Source organism: Protopterus annectens, chromosome 10.part0 (assembly GCF_019279795.1).
Source record: "Protopterus annectens isolate FY-2018-M chromosome 10.part0, PAN1.0, whole genome shotgun sequence".
NCBI classification, from domain to species: Eukaryota; Metazoa; Chordata; order Ceratodontiformes; family Protopteridae; genus Protopterus; species Protopterus annectens.
Genome location: NC_056744.1, coordinates 1,408,561,488 through 1,408,575,778, shown reverse-complemented (window position 1 = coordinate 1,408,575,778; position 14,291 = coordinate 1,408,561,488). Strand labels below are relative to the sequence as shown.

The 14,291-nt window shown below is 35.9% G+C and overlaps 1 protein-coding gene across 1 annotated transcript in view; it reads right to left on the bottom strand.

Annotated features, from left to right (window-relative positions):
- Window positions 1-1,712: 1,712 nt before the first annotated feature.
- LOC122814288 (dynein axonemal intermediate chain 3-like) overlaps window positions 1,713-14,291 on the bottom strand; it is a 948,661-nt gene continuing 936,082 nt past the window's right edge. Inside the window, exon 13 of the mRNA XM_044086878.1 lies at window positions 1,713-2,044. Coding sequence (XP_043942813.1) covers window positions 1,898-2,044 — 147 coding nt within the window. The 3' untranslated portion in view covers window positions 1,713-1,897. The remainder of the gene's footprint in view (window positions 2,045-14,291) is intronic.

The window sequence follows — 14,291 nt, the reverse complement described above, 5'->3', positions numbered from 1 at the left end:
GGGCCCTAGGGTTGAAACCTGAACAGACAGCACATTGAGTGGAGAAATGTGCCACTCCTAAGCATATCACACACAGAGTGTGACCATCGGCCGGAGAAAGCTTATGGCCACACTCTGTACATTTTTTGAACACAAGCTTTGGCTGGTCAGCCATAGTCCTGCGCTCCAAGGTACAAGCACTACCTTTCCAAAAACCACACACACACACACAGGTAGGGGAAGGGCAGGCCTAACTACTACTCTATACAAAAGACTTTTTTTTTTTTTTTACACCAACAACCAACGCGATACAACAGAAGGGGAGGAAGGGAAATCCTAGTCAAGCACACCTAGATATCCACAAAAAATTTCTACTTACTATCCCTGAGCTCAGAGCAAAGGAGACCACGATGCACACTACTGGAGTGGCAACCAAGATCTGAGGGAAGATAGGAGATGGTAGGGCATTGTGGTTAAGGGGAGGAGCTCGGAGCTTGGAGCAGATGTTAGAAAAAAAGTTGCCAGCTCGGATCCGTTACAGGTTGCAGAGAAAATGAAGTTAACTACTTCAGATCACTAATTGTTGAGTGTCATGTGATGCGTTTTTTAACTTTAAATAGGTTCTTTCTGATACTTGAAATTGTCTGATGAAGCGGTCTTTTGGAGCCGTGAAAGCACTTACGTGTATGATTCTCCTTTATTGTTTGTTCCTGCCAGCCTTTGGGGTTCAGCTTCTACTTGATGGTTAAATATGAGCTAACTATAAATGTATAAACACTCTCTAAATCCTATAAATGCTTGCTAAAACACACTACTAAGCTATTAAAACTATTCTAATATATATATATATATATATATATATATATATATATATATATATATATATATATATATATAGATATATATAAAAGCACACCAAAGAAAGGGAAGGAAGATACTAAAGACCTATATAAACGATGGCCAAAAGGACTATAAGAAACTATCACAATTAAGCTAACAGTAGCTAACAAGCTATTAAAAGTTATAATTATGAAGATATAAAGATATAAGTTGAAAATTGGAATTTTTTTCTAGAAAAAATTTGTTATACTGACCCTAGCTGTGAGGAAACCTCCGATCTGTTGCAGCGGCAAACTAGATCTGAGGTAGCTCAAGGTGCATCATGGCACAGGGACTTGGCCTCAAGCTGTCTGAAGACCTCGAGCTTTCTAGTAGGCCGACTCGGAGCTGAGGATCAGCTCTGTACCCATCTGTAAGAATGAACGGTGAGACAGAACAACTTCACATTAATACTTATCTGCTCATTCATTATAATGCTAATAAATTTACTTGAGGTAATTATATATGAACAACCTATACTCATGTTAAAAAGGTAGAAATGCGAAAAGGAGTGTGTGTGGTCTCTTGTACAGTCACAAAGCAATAGTCCTGCTGATAAACTTTTGATACCTGATTTGGTCTAAAATTTAACTCAAGAACTTCCACTCAAAGGGAGTGTATATTCAGATATATTGTATACTAAAGACTTGTGCAAACACTCAAAGGGAGCATACATTCAGATATACTGTTTACTAAAGACTTGTGCAAATGATCAAGAAATTTCTTCAGTACCCTCTCCTGAACAAACCATGTAAGAAAAGAAAAGTTAAAAAGGGTATAATTTCTCAGCAAATGCCTAACAGAAACTACATGGTGAATAACGACTGCAGAACGAAGCAAACATTACACAAAAGACTTATGAAGACATTTATTTTGTAGTTGCTCTCTTACACTAGATATTAATGTTTGACATTCTGAGTTGTTTCAGTCAGTTAACACTAACACTTTCAGACCTGTCTCACAGTATTATGATAAAGATTTTAAAAACAATGAAATATATTCTTTGGCAAATAAAATGAAAAAAAATGTGGATTCCATTTTATACAGCAATTTGAGTTTTTTCTTCTGATTCAGTAACTATTCCCAGAGTTGTCAAGATATTTTTTTCCATCGTCAAGTAGCTCTCATAATCTGTCTTCAGTTCATCATCAAGCTGCTCTTCTGTCTTTTGAGGAGGTAGTATAATCTGAAAATATCAACAAGTACGTACCAGTCATTTTGGGTTATGGTCTGTGGAATGAAATACAGTCATATAAACAGTTTACCTACACACAATTTAAGTTAGTTCACACAGTACTTTACAAGTGAAGGAATTCTGCATACAGTTAATTATGCAGGCATTCATAAACATTTCAGTGGATTCATTTATTTGCATTTGATAACTAGGAACATTTGACTGGGCACAGCCTGTTGCCAGTGGAGACTTGGGGAGAATAATTTCATGATGAAATTCATAACAAACAAATGCATCCACTAAAAGATTTTGGTATTGTTCTCATCCTACTATAGAATTTGGTATACTTAATACACAGATGTAGAAAACATGAGTAAAAGTAGAATAATTAAAGTATATGCAAATGAAATACTGCATTTAAAAAACAGCAAACAGTTGTTTGCACAAGAATACACATGCTAAAATAAAGCAGATAACTAAACATACAGACATACAGTACCAACTATAAATATACAATAAAAAAATCATCAGTGTATATAACAGCATACACTTAAATAGGTTCCCTATTAGATGATCAAAGACGCATTCTTTCAAATGCGTCCTGATCGAACCTGAAAGCGCAAAATGGCAAAATACCGAAACAGCATATAAGTGAATTCTTTCCCTGGGAAAGAAATCGCTTGGCCACCTTCGGTATTTTGCCGTTTTCGTCACTGTAGTACAATCTCAGAGTTGGTATATTTAAGTAGGGGGGTGTGGGGGGCAAAGCCCCCCACTTTATGTAATGTTTTAAAGTTTTTTCTTTCTTTTTTGGAACAGCAATTTTTTTCCCTGGGAAAAAAAATCGCTGTTCTGAGTGTTCGGGATTGTAAGGTTTTGCTTACATAGGGTCGATAAATCAGCGTTCGCTTTTCTAAGCGTTTGCTGATTTAATATAGACCCCCTTAAATATAAGAACTAATAGCATAAACAATTACATATAGACATAGCATTACATTTTCAAATAAAAATGAGTATGAACATTGGTAAGACATATTTAAGAAAATGATACTAGAAAAAATTGGGGAAAGGGAAAACACTGGAGAAGGGAGATATGTAAGGAAAATGATATAAAAAGTAGAAAGCAGTGCAGAGGATGCATATTTACTGTGCTTCTAGCTCTGTATAAAACATATGAATTAAAGATGTAAAAAAATAACAACAGAACAGTGAATAACCTATGGGGATACCTAACACATCCAGAAGGCCTATGATTATTAAAGCATAGTGAGACAGATGTAATTCAATATTCACTGTCATATCATTTGACTATAAAGAAAAAGTGGTAGTTGCTGTAGACCAAAACTATTAACCAGAAAAAACAGCACCAAAATGAAGACACTGGACTCAGATCCCTTGAACTTTTATTCGACAATAAAACCAACGTGTTAAGCACTTTCATCAAATGGAGTTTGACTTCATCAGTCTTGTCAGTCAGTCTAGTCAGGTTCTGATGAAGTCAAACTCCATTTTATGAAAGCGCTTAACACGTTGGTTTTATTGTCGAATAAAAGTTCTTCACGGGATCAGAGTCCGGTATCTTCATTTGACTATAAACACATCATTTGCTATAAGTACTACTGTATATTCATCTTTAGATCACTGCTGCTGTAGCCTAAGCTATATGGGTTGCATCCTGTCCAGGATAAACTGTTGTCCAGCATACAATGCTTAAGGGCATCATCTATGAACCAAGACAATTGAAATCTTCGGCTTTTCCCGGTTAGGGGTCGCCACAGCGGAACTATGTCTTCGGTTTGTCACTAACTAAATTGTTTCAAAAAACTCTATTTTTTATACTTACTTTTTATCAACTACTGATTACACGTTAGCCACATTATAGGGGTTCTTCCTCAGCTTAACCATGGAATAGCTTATTGATTTCACAGTTTGTTTCTCCTGAAAACAAGAAAAAGAAAATTTCTAGGCACCATTTGCCAATTCAGCAAGCTGTCTTCCTTGCCTCAGCCACAAATGTGTGATCTTACAGCAGTCATTTCAAGTTCTCAGGCCACTCATTTTCCCTGGTTTCCTCTGGTGTAGTCCCTTCAGCCACCAAGGACCAGGGGTTACACACATCCTCTGCAGGGATGGGAGAACCACTCATGGTCTTGGAAGAAGGTGTGGGAAATAACTCTCTGCCTGGCTGGATTAAGATGCTTATTTCTCAAGGTGATGTCCATGCCATGAGTCGGGCTGCTTCTATGGATATTCCTGGTAAAAGAAGCAGAAAGGATGCTTTATCGTCACATTCCAATAGCCACAGATTTAAAATGTTTCATAAGATTTTCTGTGTCTGGATTACACTTAAAATTTTCTGCATTACTCTCTGGGTTATCCACTATTCCAAGGGTGTTCACAAAGTATCAGGCTCCAGTGACAGCCTACTGTAGAGTATGAACAATTCACATTTTCCTTATTTAGATTATGTCCTTATCTTTTCAGAGTATTTTTCAGTATGTAAGAATTTCCCACTTGGTTAAGAGATCTCCTTCACAGACTGGGTTTCCAGGAGAACATTTTATTTCATCCCACAGAATAGTATTCCTGGGGTGTCTCCTAGATATAACCATTCAAACAGCTTTTCTCCCACAGGAAAAGTAGTATTTATATAGCACTATTCCTGAGTTTTTCTACTCATCAAGGACTTTAACAAGGGAATTTCTTGGGATCTTAAGATTTATGGCATCTGTGATACTCATGATTCCTCTAGCCAGACTCCAGATTAGAAAAACCCAATGGTACCTAAAATCTGTATGGTCCCAACATCAGAATTCCTGACTTTTCAAATTCCAGTTTTGGGATTTGTAGAGGGAACTGCTTGGTGGAGGGACCAGTTTTATATGAATCCAGGTTTCTAATTTTCTACTTTAGCTCCAATGCAGCTTGTAACAACAGATGCCTTAGACTTTGCATGGGGAGCTGTGACCTGGAGATAAAAATGCAGGGTTTTTGTAATATAAAAAGATAAACTACAACACATAAACATCAAAGAGATGATAGCAGTAATAAATTAATTCAGCTCTCTCAATCATCTGTGGTGTCCAGGACCTCTACAAGTGGTCACAGACAACATCACAGTGATGAGGTACATAAACCAACAGGGGGGACCAAGATCTTAGCCTCTGCTTTTCTCTTTGCTCTGCTTGCCCTTACACTTTGGTAGCTGACCAGCTGTTATATCCTGAGCAGGATATAACCCATATATCTTAAGTTACTGCAGCAGTGAGCTATTTGAACATCTACTCTTATAGTAATCTTACTTATACAACTGTACTTCTGTCCATTGTTCTTTTATCATAAATATAGTAATTATCCAAAAAACTATTTCAGCAAACCATTTCAGAGATCAAAGAAAGTGTATGTGCAGTGAAAATTAATGTCAGTTGAAAGTAATATACAGTTTTAAATCTTAAAACATTTAACATTATAAGAACATTATGTATGCTACTGTATATGGCATACCTGCTAAAATTAATAAAAAATGCTGCTGTGAGCAAACCTGATTATAAAAGACAAAGTATATCTACAAATGTGCAACTTCAGAAGACTTGTCATTGAGAACTATGAATCCTGTTTTATGCTAACTTGCAAATGTGTGCAAGTGGCCCACTTTTTTATGTACATGTATCATACACCAGGGTCTATTGACCCATCCTTTCAGTCTGCACATTTTAATGAGAAATTGAGTTGCTCAGGGCTCATATCTTAACCATTTGCCTGTAACTGTAGTTATGTCACTACCATTGACAACATTTTGCATGTTATAATTAATCAAACTTCTAACAGATAAACCAGATGTAATGATTCTAGTAGTTTAGATGTTCCACTCATCTCATCCACAAGTCCACTTTAGTTGCTGCGACAGCTGTAGAAAAGATGACCTATGGACTTTTCAAATGCAGAGAGAAAAGAACAGGAAATTATAAATATAACTACCAATGAAAATCTCTAGCAATACATGTAATAAATTATGATGATATACAGTATGCATTCTGAGTAGAAATTAATAAGTTAAAGAAAAATATGCTTGAGAAGTACTGCCTCGAAATGCAGTACAGCATGATGTTCATTGCAGATGACCACAAAACTCTGTACTCTAAACATCAAAATAAAATGGGAAAAAGTATCTTTTGACTGTTACACAAACCGTTCAAAGTGGGACAAGCACTGAAGTACCCAACAGTAAGCAATATTGTACTTCAATATGTTATCTCAGGGTGCAACCAAACTTCAAAAAAATTCCACAAAAAAAAGTTAAATACGATGATGCAAACATTAATATGAAGAAGCACCCAGAGATGGAAAAACAGTTGGCATAGTGTTTGATTTTAGATGTAGTGTTGTGTGATTGCTGTTCTCTGCCTGCCTACTGCTATTAGCTGTCCACTATTGCTGGTCTCTGCATTAACTTTTTGATTGGAGTTATTCATTTAAGGTTTGAAAACTTACTTTTTTTATCTTTACTGTTAAATTGCATTTTATTTTGTTTTACTTTTTTTTTCTTTTTTCGAGTTTTAAGAGTTCTTGGCTAGGGTCACAAAGAAAACAATTCTTTTGTCACCAGTGAATAAGCTGTAGTGTCTGTATTTTGGATTGGAGTTGCTCATTTAAGGTTTGGTTACTTCCATTTTTATCTCTAATTATACATTGCATTTTGTTTTGTTTTAATTTGTTTGTTCTTTTTGGAGTTTTAAGAGGTCTCGGTTAGGGTCAGTTAGAAAATAATTCATTGGCAAACAGTGAATAAAATCCAGCTAATTACTGGGAGGAGCTGAAAAATAGCATTCCTCATTTAACACAAGTATTTACTAGCATCTTTCTTTAGGTTTAATACTCTGACTTGTGTTTCTCTGTATGGCTATTGCTGAATTGTTTCTGCATTAGATTTTGGGTTGGAATTGTTTAAGGTTTGTTAACTTCCCTGTTTTTTATCTTAACTTTCATATTGCATTTTTCTTTGTTTTAGTTTTTTTGTGCTTTTTGCAGATTTAAAAGGTCTTAGGTGGGGTCAGGTAGAAAATAATTGTTTTGCAGACAGAGAATATAATCCAGCTAATTACATGGAGAAGCTAGGAAATAGCATTCCTCATTTAACTACAACTGTTTAGTGGCATTTTTATTTAGCCGTAGTGCTGTGTGACTTTCTGTTCTCTGCCCGACTATTGCTGATCTCTGTCTGTATCTGTATTTGATTTTGGATTGCAGTTTTTCATTTCAAGCTTTGTTACTTCCATTTTTTTTACCTTTACTGTTATATTGCATTTAGTTTTGTTTTAGGTTTATTTTTAAGAGGTCTTGGCTAGGACCAGTTAGAAAAGAAAGGATGAAAATATCATTCCTCATTTAACTGGAAGCATTTAGTGGCAGCCTTATTTGTCTATAGTGCTGTGTGACTTGTTGTTCTCTGTCTAAATATTGCTGATCTCTGTCTACATTTTACTGTTGATGATTTCAGTATGCATTTGATTTTGGATTGGAGCTAGTCATTTACTGTCTGTAAATGAATTGCTTTCTAACTGACCCTAGCCAAGCCCACTTAAAACTCCAAACAGAAAAAAAAAAACTAAAACAAAAGAAAATGCAATATAAAAGTAACGATAAAAAATTGGAAGTAATAAATTCTTAAATGAGTAACTCCCATCCAAAATCAAATCAAATCAAATACCGAGATCAGCAATAGTCTGGCAGAAATCAGCAAGTCATGCAGTACTACAGCTAAATAAAGATGCCACTAAATACTTGGATTTAAATGAAAAATGCTTTTTCTGAGCTCTTCCCCACTAACTGGCTGTATGAATAGTTAGGCAGAGAACAGCAAGTCACAGTGTATTACACCTCAATAAAGATCAATAACCAAAAAAAACAGCAGCTCTGGGAATAAAACGAAAGGAGTTGACTGTATCAGTCCATTTGGTGTACGAAGTCAAGCATAAACACAGGTCCAAAGCCAGGAAATGTAAATCACATAAACGCCTTTTATTCTACCAGTACGTTTTCGTCCTTCCACACAAAGTGACTTCATCAGATGTAACAAAAAATACACTCCCTTAACATCCATTTATATACCTATTTACATTAATTACTTAATTAAAACCATCATTTATTCAAATAAATTAGTTTAAAAACAACCTATCAGATCTCAACATTCATGAATATTTAATCAGAAACTTTTTTCTAACCTAAAAGTCATACAAAACTATTAATGCCCTTTCACATAAACATATTACATCCAAAAATAGATTATATAGACATTATCAAAAGTCATGTTTGTTATAAAACCTCAATAAAGATGCTACTAAATACTTGTAGTCAAATGAGGAATGCTGTTTCTGGGTTCCTTTCACTAATTAGTTGGATTTTATTCACTGTACCCCAATGAATTAATTTCTAACTGACCCTAGCCAAGACCTCTTAAAACTACAAAATAAATAAATAAAATGAAACAAAATACAATATAAGAGAGTAAAGGTAAAAATGGAGGTAACTAAACCTTAAATGAATAACTCCAATCCAGAATCAAATGCAGAGATCAGCACTAGTTAGGCAGAGAGGAGCAAGTCAGACAGCACTACACCTAAATAAAGATGCCACTAAATACTTGTAGACAAATGAGGAATGCTGTTTCTGGGTTCCACCCACTAATTATTTGAGTTTTATTTACTGTATGCCAATGAATTCATTTCTGACTGACCCTAGCCAAGACCTCTTACAACTACAAAATAAATAAAATAAAATGACACAAAATGCAATGTAAGAGAGTAAAGGTAAAAATGGAGGTAACTAAACCTTAAATGAATAACTCCAATCCAGAATCAAATGCAGAGATCAGCACTAGTCAGGCAGAGAAGAGCAAGCCAGACAGCACTACACCTAAATAAAGATGCCACTAAATATTTGTAGTTAAATGAGGAATGCTACTTCTCAGCTCCCCCATAATAAGTTAGAGATTAGAGTTTTTCATTTAAGGCTTAGTTACTTCCATTGTTTATCTTTACTGTTACATTGCATTGTGTTTTGTTTCAGTTTTTTGTTCTTTTTTGGAGTTTTAAAAGGTCTTGGTTGGGGTCGTTTATAAAACAATTCTTTTGCTGACAGTGAATAAGATCCAGCTATTTAGAAAGAGGAGCTGAGTAATACCATTCTTCATTTAATTGCAAGTATTTAGTGGCATCTTCATTTAGTTGTGGCATGCTGTTCTCTGACTACTACTGAGCTATGTCTGCATTAGATTTTGGTTTGGAGTTATTTAGCTAAAGTTTGCTAGCTTCCATTTTTTTCTTAACTCTCATACTGCATTTTTCTTTTCTTTTTTTCTTTTTTGTTCTTTTTGTAGTTTTAAAAGGTCCTGGCTAGGGTCATTTAGAAAATAATTATTTTGCAGACAGTGAATACAATTCAACTAATAAGATGGATGAGCTGAGAAACAGCAGTCCTCATTTAGCTACAATTATTTAGTTGCATATTTATTTAGCTGCAGTGCTGTGCGACCTGCTATTTTCTGCCTATTATTGATCTATATCTCCATTTGCTTTTGGATTGCAGTTATTCATTTAAGGTTTTGTTACTTCCACGTTTTTAATCTTTACTGTTATAATTTGTTTTGTTTTAGCTTTTTGTTCTTTTTGGAGTTTCAAAAGGTCTTGGTTTGGATCAGTTGGAAAAAAAATATTTTGCAGACATTGAGTAAAATCCAGCTAATTAGTGGGAGGATCTGGGAAATAACATTTGTCATTTAACTACAAGTATATAGTGGCAGCTTTATTTAGCTGTAGTGCTGTGCAGCTTGCTGTTCTCAGCCTGACTACTGTCAACCTTTGACTGCATTTATGTACTGCAGATCCATGTCTGTATTTCAATTTGGACTGGAGTTATTCACTTACTTTTTGGCTACCTCCATTTTTTATTGTTACTCTTGTATTGCATTCTATTTTGTTTTAGTTATTTGTTCTTTTTGGAGTTTTAAAAGGTCCTGGTTAGAGTCAGTTAGAAAATATTTATTTTGCAGTCAGTGAATAAAATCCACCTAATTAGTGGGGGCAGCTGAGGAATAGCATTCCTAATTTGACTACAAGCAATGAGTGCCATCTTTCTTTTGCTGTAGTATTGTGTGTCTACTGTTCTTTGACTGACTATTGCTGATCTCTGTCTGCATTTGATATTGGATGGGAATTATTCATTTATGGTTTGGTTACTTTCATTTTTATCTTTGCTCTCATATAGCATGGGTGGGGTTCCCTAGTTTAAAGAGGTCTTGTCTAGTGTCAGTTGTAAACAATTATTTTGCTGATAGTAAAATCCAGATAATTAGTTGGAGGAGCTGAGAAAAAGCATTCAACATTTGACTACAAGCATTATTGGCAAAAATATTCAGGTGTACTGATGTGTGATGTGCTGTTCTGTGCCTCAATGTTCTTGCTCTCTGTCTGCATTTGTTTATTGCTAACCTCTGTATTTGATTAAAGACTAGAGTTATTAATTTGGAGTTTGTTTTTCTCCATTTTTTTATCTTTACTCTCATACTGGTCTTTGTTTAGTTTTTTTTTTTTGTTCTTTTTGGAGTTTTAAGAGCTCAAAGCTAGGATCAAATAAAAGAAGTGTTTTGCAGACAGTTAATAAAATCGAGCTAATTAGTGGGAGGAGCTGAGGAATAGCATTCCTTATTTAACTACAGGTATTTAGTGGTATCTTTATTTAACTGCAGTGCTGTGACACTTCCTGTTCTCTGCCTGACTATTGCTGATTTTTGTCTGCATTTGATTTTGGATTGGAGTCATTCATTTAAGGATTGGTTACTTCCATTTTAAGCTTATTTACTCTTATATTGCATTTTGCTTTAGAGTTTTTGTTCTTTTTTCAGTTTTAATAGGTTTTGGCTACGGTCAATTAGAAAACAATTATTTTGCAGAGAGTGAATAAAATCCATCCAGTTAGTTGGAGGGGCTGAGGATAAATATTTCTCATTTAACAGCAAGTATTTAGGGGACTATTCGTTTAACTGTAGTGCTGTGTGACTTGCTGCTCCCTGTCTGACTACTGCTGATCCCTGTCAGCATTTGATTTTTGACTGAAGTTATTCATTTAAGGTTTGGTTACTTCCATTATTTATGTTTACATTTATTTTGCATTTTTTTGTTTTAGTGTTTTTTCTGTTTGGAGTTTTTAGAGGTCTTCACTAGGGCTGGTTACAAAAGAATTATGTTGTATACAGTGAATAAAATCCAGCTAATTTGTGGAAGGACACAGTCCACAAAACCGTTGTACTAGGAATGACACAGGCAGGTAAAATCTGTTGCAGTTTATTCCACAAGTAAACAAGGATAAGTGCTTTCACAGAAAATAGAAACTGCTTCATCAGCTCCACCATGTTCACAACAGAAGCAGCTTAAATACTACATACCCCACCAATCAAGAGCTAAATTGACTTACACACCCTTTTTCATTTAAAGGTACAAATACATACAGCTAAAAACATTATAAAAAGCATTCATATATAACAGAAACTTTTAAAATATTCACCTAAACAACCTTTGTGCTTTCAATACAGGTTTAAGAGGGACATTCTCATTTAGTCCCAACCCTTTGTGCGCTTGCATCCTTACAATCCACTCAATATCCACAGTGTCTGTATGATTCCTGATGTTGCCCATTCTTAGAGTTTCAAAGACCCTACCAATAACTCTAAACTTGAACTTATGCTCAGCTCACTTCTCCACTACATGCTTTGCTAGAGTATTTGACATGTATTTGATATTAATGGAATAAATGTGTTCCCTTATACGCTCCTTAAACTTTCGATTGCTCTTCCCCACATAGAATGAAGAGCATGTGACACAGTGCGCTAAGTAAATAACATCTTTAATGTCACAGCTAGCAGAGTCTTTAAAATAAAATAAGGCAGGAGCAGAGCCAATGATGTTCTTTTAGGAGGTGTTTGATCTCCTAATAGGGTTTTTAACTGTGGGATGGGGAAGATTATCAATTTTGTTATAAAAGGATATAAAAGGATTGAAGATTATTCAGTTCTGTTTTACAAAGGTTGGTAAATATATGGGAATTGTAGAGGAGGGTGGAAAGCAGTTGAGAGTGGGCAGTGGCTAATCTGGCACTTTCAGTGAAATATGGTTTGGCTGTATACAGGGTACCAAGTTTGGTGTGGACCTTCTTGATGGTGAGGGCGATGTGGAGATCAAATCTTAGGTTATCATCTATAGTGACACCTAGAAGTTTGGTTTGGTTTGTAGGTTCTATATTGGTTCCATTTGAAGAAAGAACTGATAGAGGTGACTGGCATGTTTTTGGCTTGTTACTATTGAATACTATTATCTTGGTTTTATTAGGGTTTAGTATGAGTTGGTTATCAGTGAGGTATTTTTCTATGTCTTGAAAAGAAGTCTGAATTTTTGTTTGAAGTTCCTGGAGAGAGGGGCTGAGCAAATAAGTGTGGAATCATCTGTGTACTGGACAATTGAGGCTAGCTGGGTTTCTGAGCTGAGTTTATTAGTAAAAACTGTAAAAACAAGGGGGCCTAGTATGGAGCCATGGGGTACGCCAACAGAGAAGGGAAGAAGGGGGAAAAAGGCATTTTCCCATTTGGTGGCTTGCTTACGGTTAGAGAAATAGCTATGGAACCATGACAGGCAGATGGGCAAGGTCACAGAAAGATGGTTTATTGAGTAGGATTTGGTGGGAAACGATGTCAAAGGCTTTTGATATATCAAGGAAAATAGATGAGACAATAAGCATTCATGAGAGATTGGATGGTGTTGGTAACAGAAAGTAGTGCAGTGGTGGTACTATGTTTAGGCCTAAAACCATGTTGAGAGGGGAAAAGTAGGTTGTGTTTGAGGAAATGGTTGAGGAGTTGGTTGTGAATGCATTTTTCCATAATTTTAGCTAGAGGGGAGAGGATGGCAATGGGATGGTAGTTTGTTAGATCTTTAGAGGTTCCGCCTTTGTGTAGAGGAATAATGTGAGATATTTTCCGTATGCAGGGACATAATGTTCTGCAATAGAATGGTCGATCAGGATTGGATATGGGATATGTAATTGGGGGGCAGCTATTTTGAGGAAATTGTTGGGTAGTAGATCTGCAAGACACTAGGGTTTGAGCTTGGAAATGAGTGTTTTATGTAGCTAGTCTGGATAGGAGTAAATGAAAAGGAGTAGGGAAACCAGAAGACGGCATGGGTACAGTTAAAGGGAAAGTTGGTTGGTTATCTAAAAGAGATGTGATAGTGTTAGTAAAGTGGGTGTTGAATTGTGTAGCTATGGGGTCAGTTATGTTTGAGGTGACTGGTGGAGGGGTTGGTACATAGCCTGGACTGAGTAGGTTGTTAATATTTTGCCAGAATTTTTGGGGCCTATTTTGGTGGATTTGTTGGCATGTTTGGAAGTATGTACATTTGTCTGATATTATTTGTTTCTTGGTTAGATTACAGAGTTGGCAATATGTGGAGAGGTAAGTATTATCCTTGAAGGTGTGATAAACTAACCAAGCTCTGTCTCTTTGTTTTAGTACTGATTTGGTGCATTTTGTTAGCCAGGCTATGTGTTTAGAGTTTACTCTTATTTTTCTTGTGGGTGCTACGCTAAGTATATTAAGAAAGGTATTGTTGAAGTACTGTACAGCCTGATCCAGAGGTGGTATCTTGAGAGGTAACCAATTGGTTTGATGAAGCAGTAAGTTAAAAGTGGAGTTGGAGAAAGTTTTCTTGTTATGGATAAATTTATATATTATGTTGGTTTGAGTCTGTACTTGTTTCCTGTACAAGAAGGTAGGTGAGTGGTCGCTGAGGTAGCCAGGAAGACAGCCAGCTATGTAACCTAGGTTGGGCTTGTTAGTCAGTATCGAATTGAGTGTAGACTGCCTTTTAGAATGTCTGTCTACATGAGTTGGACAGGATGTGGTTTGTGTAAAATTGTAAAGGTTAGGGAGAAGGGAGGGAGGGGTTGTTGGAAGAGCATGAGTGGCAACCCAGGTGGAAGTCACCAAGGATAACTGTTTCTTGGTTGAAGTTGATGATGCCCAAGAAAGAAGATTGTCAATGATGTTTAGGCTGTTGCCAGGGGGAAGATAGGCAGCTATTATAACAAAAGTTTTGCTAGGGTTTAACACTAGAAGAGTAGTTAGGATTTCAGTGTTAGGTAGGATGGGAGTGTCACATTTTAACCATTCACTTTTGAGTGAGTCTTTGTATATAATGGCAACACCACTACC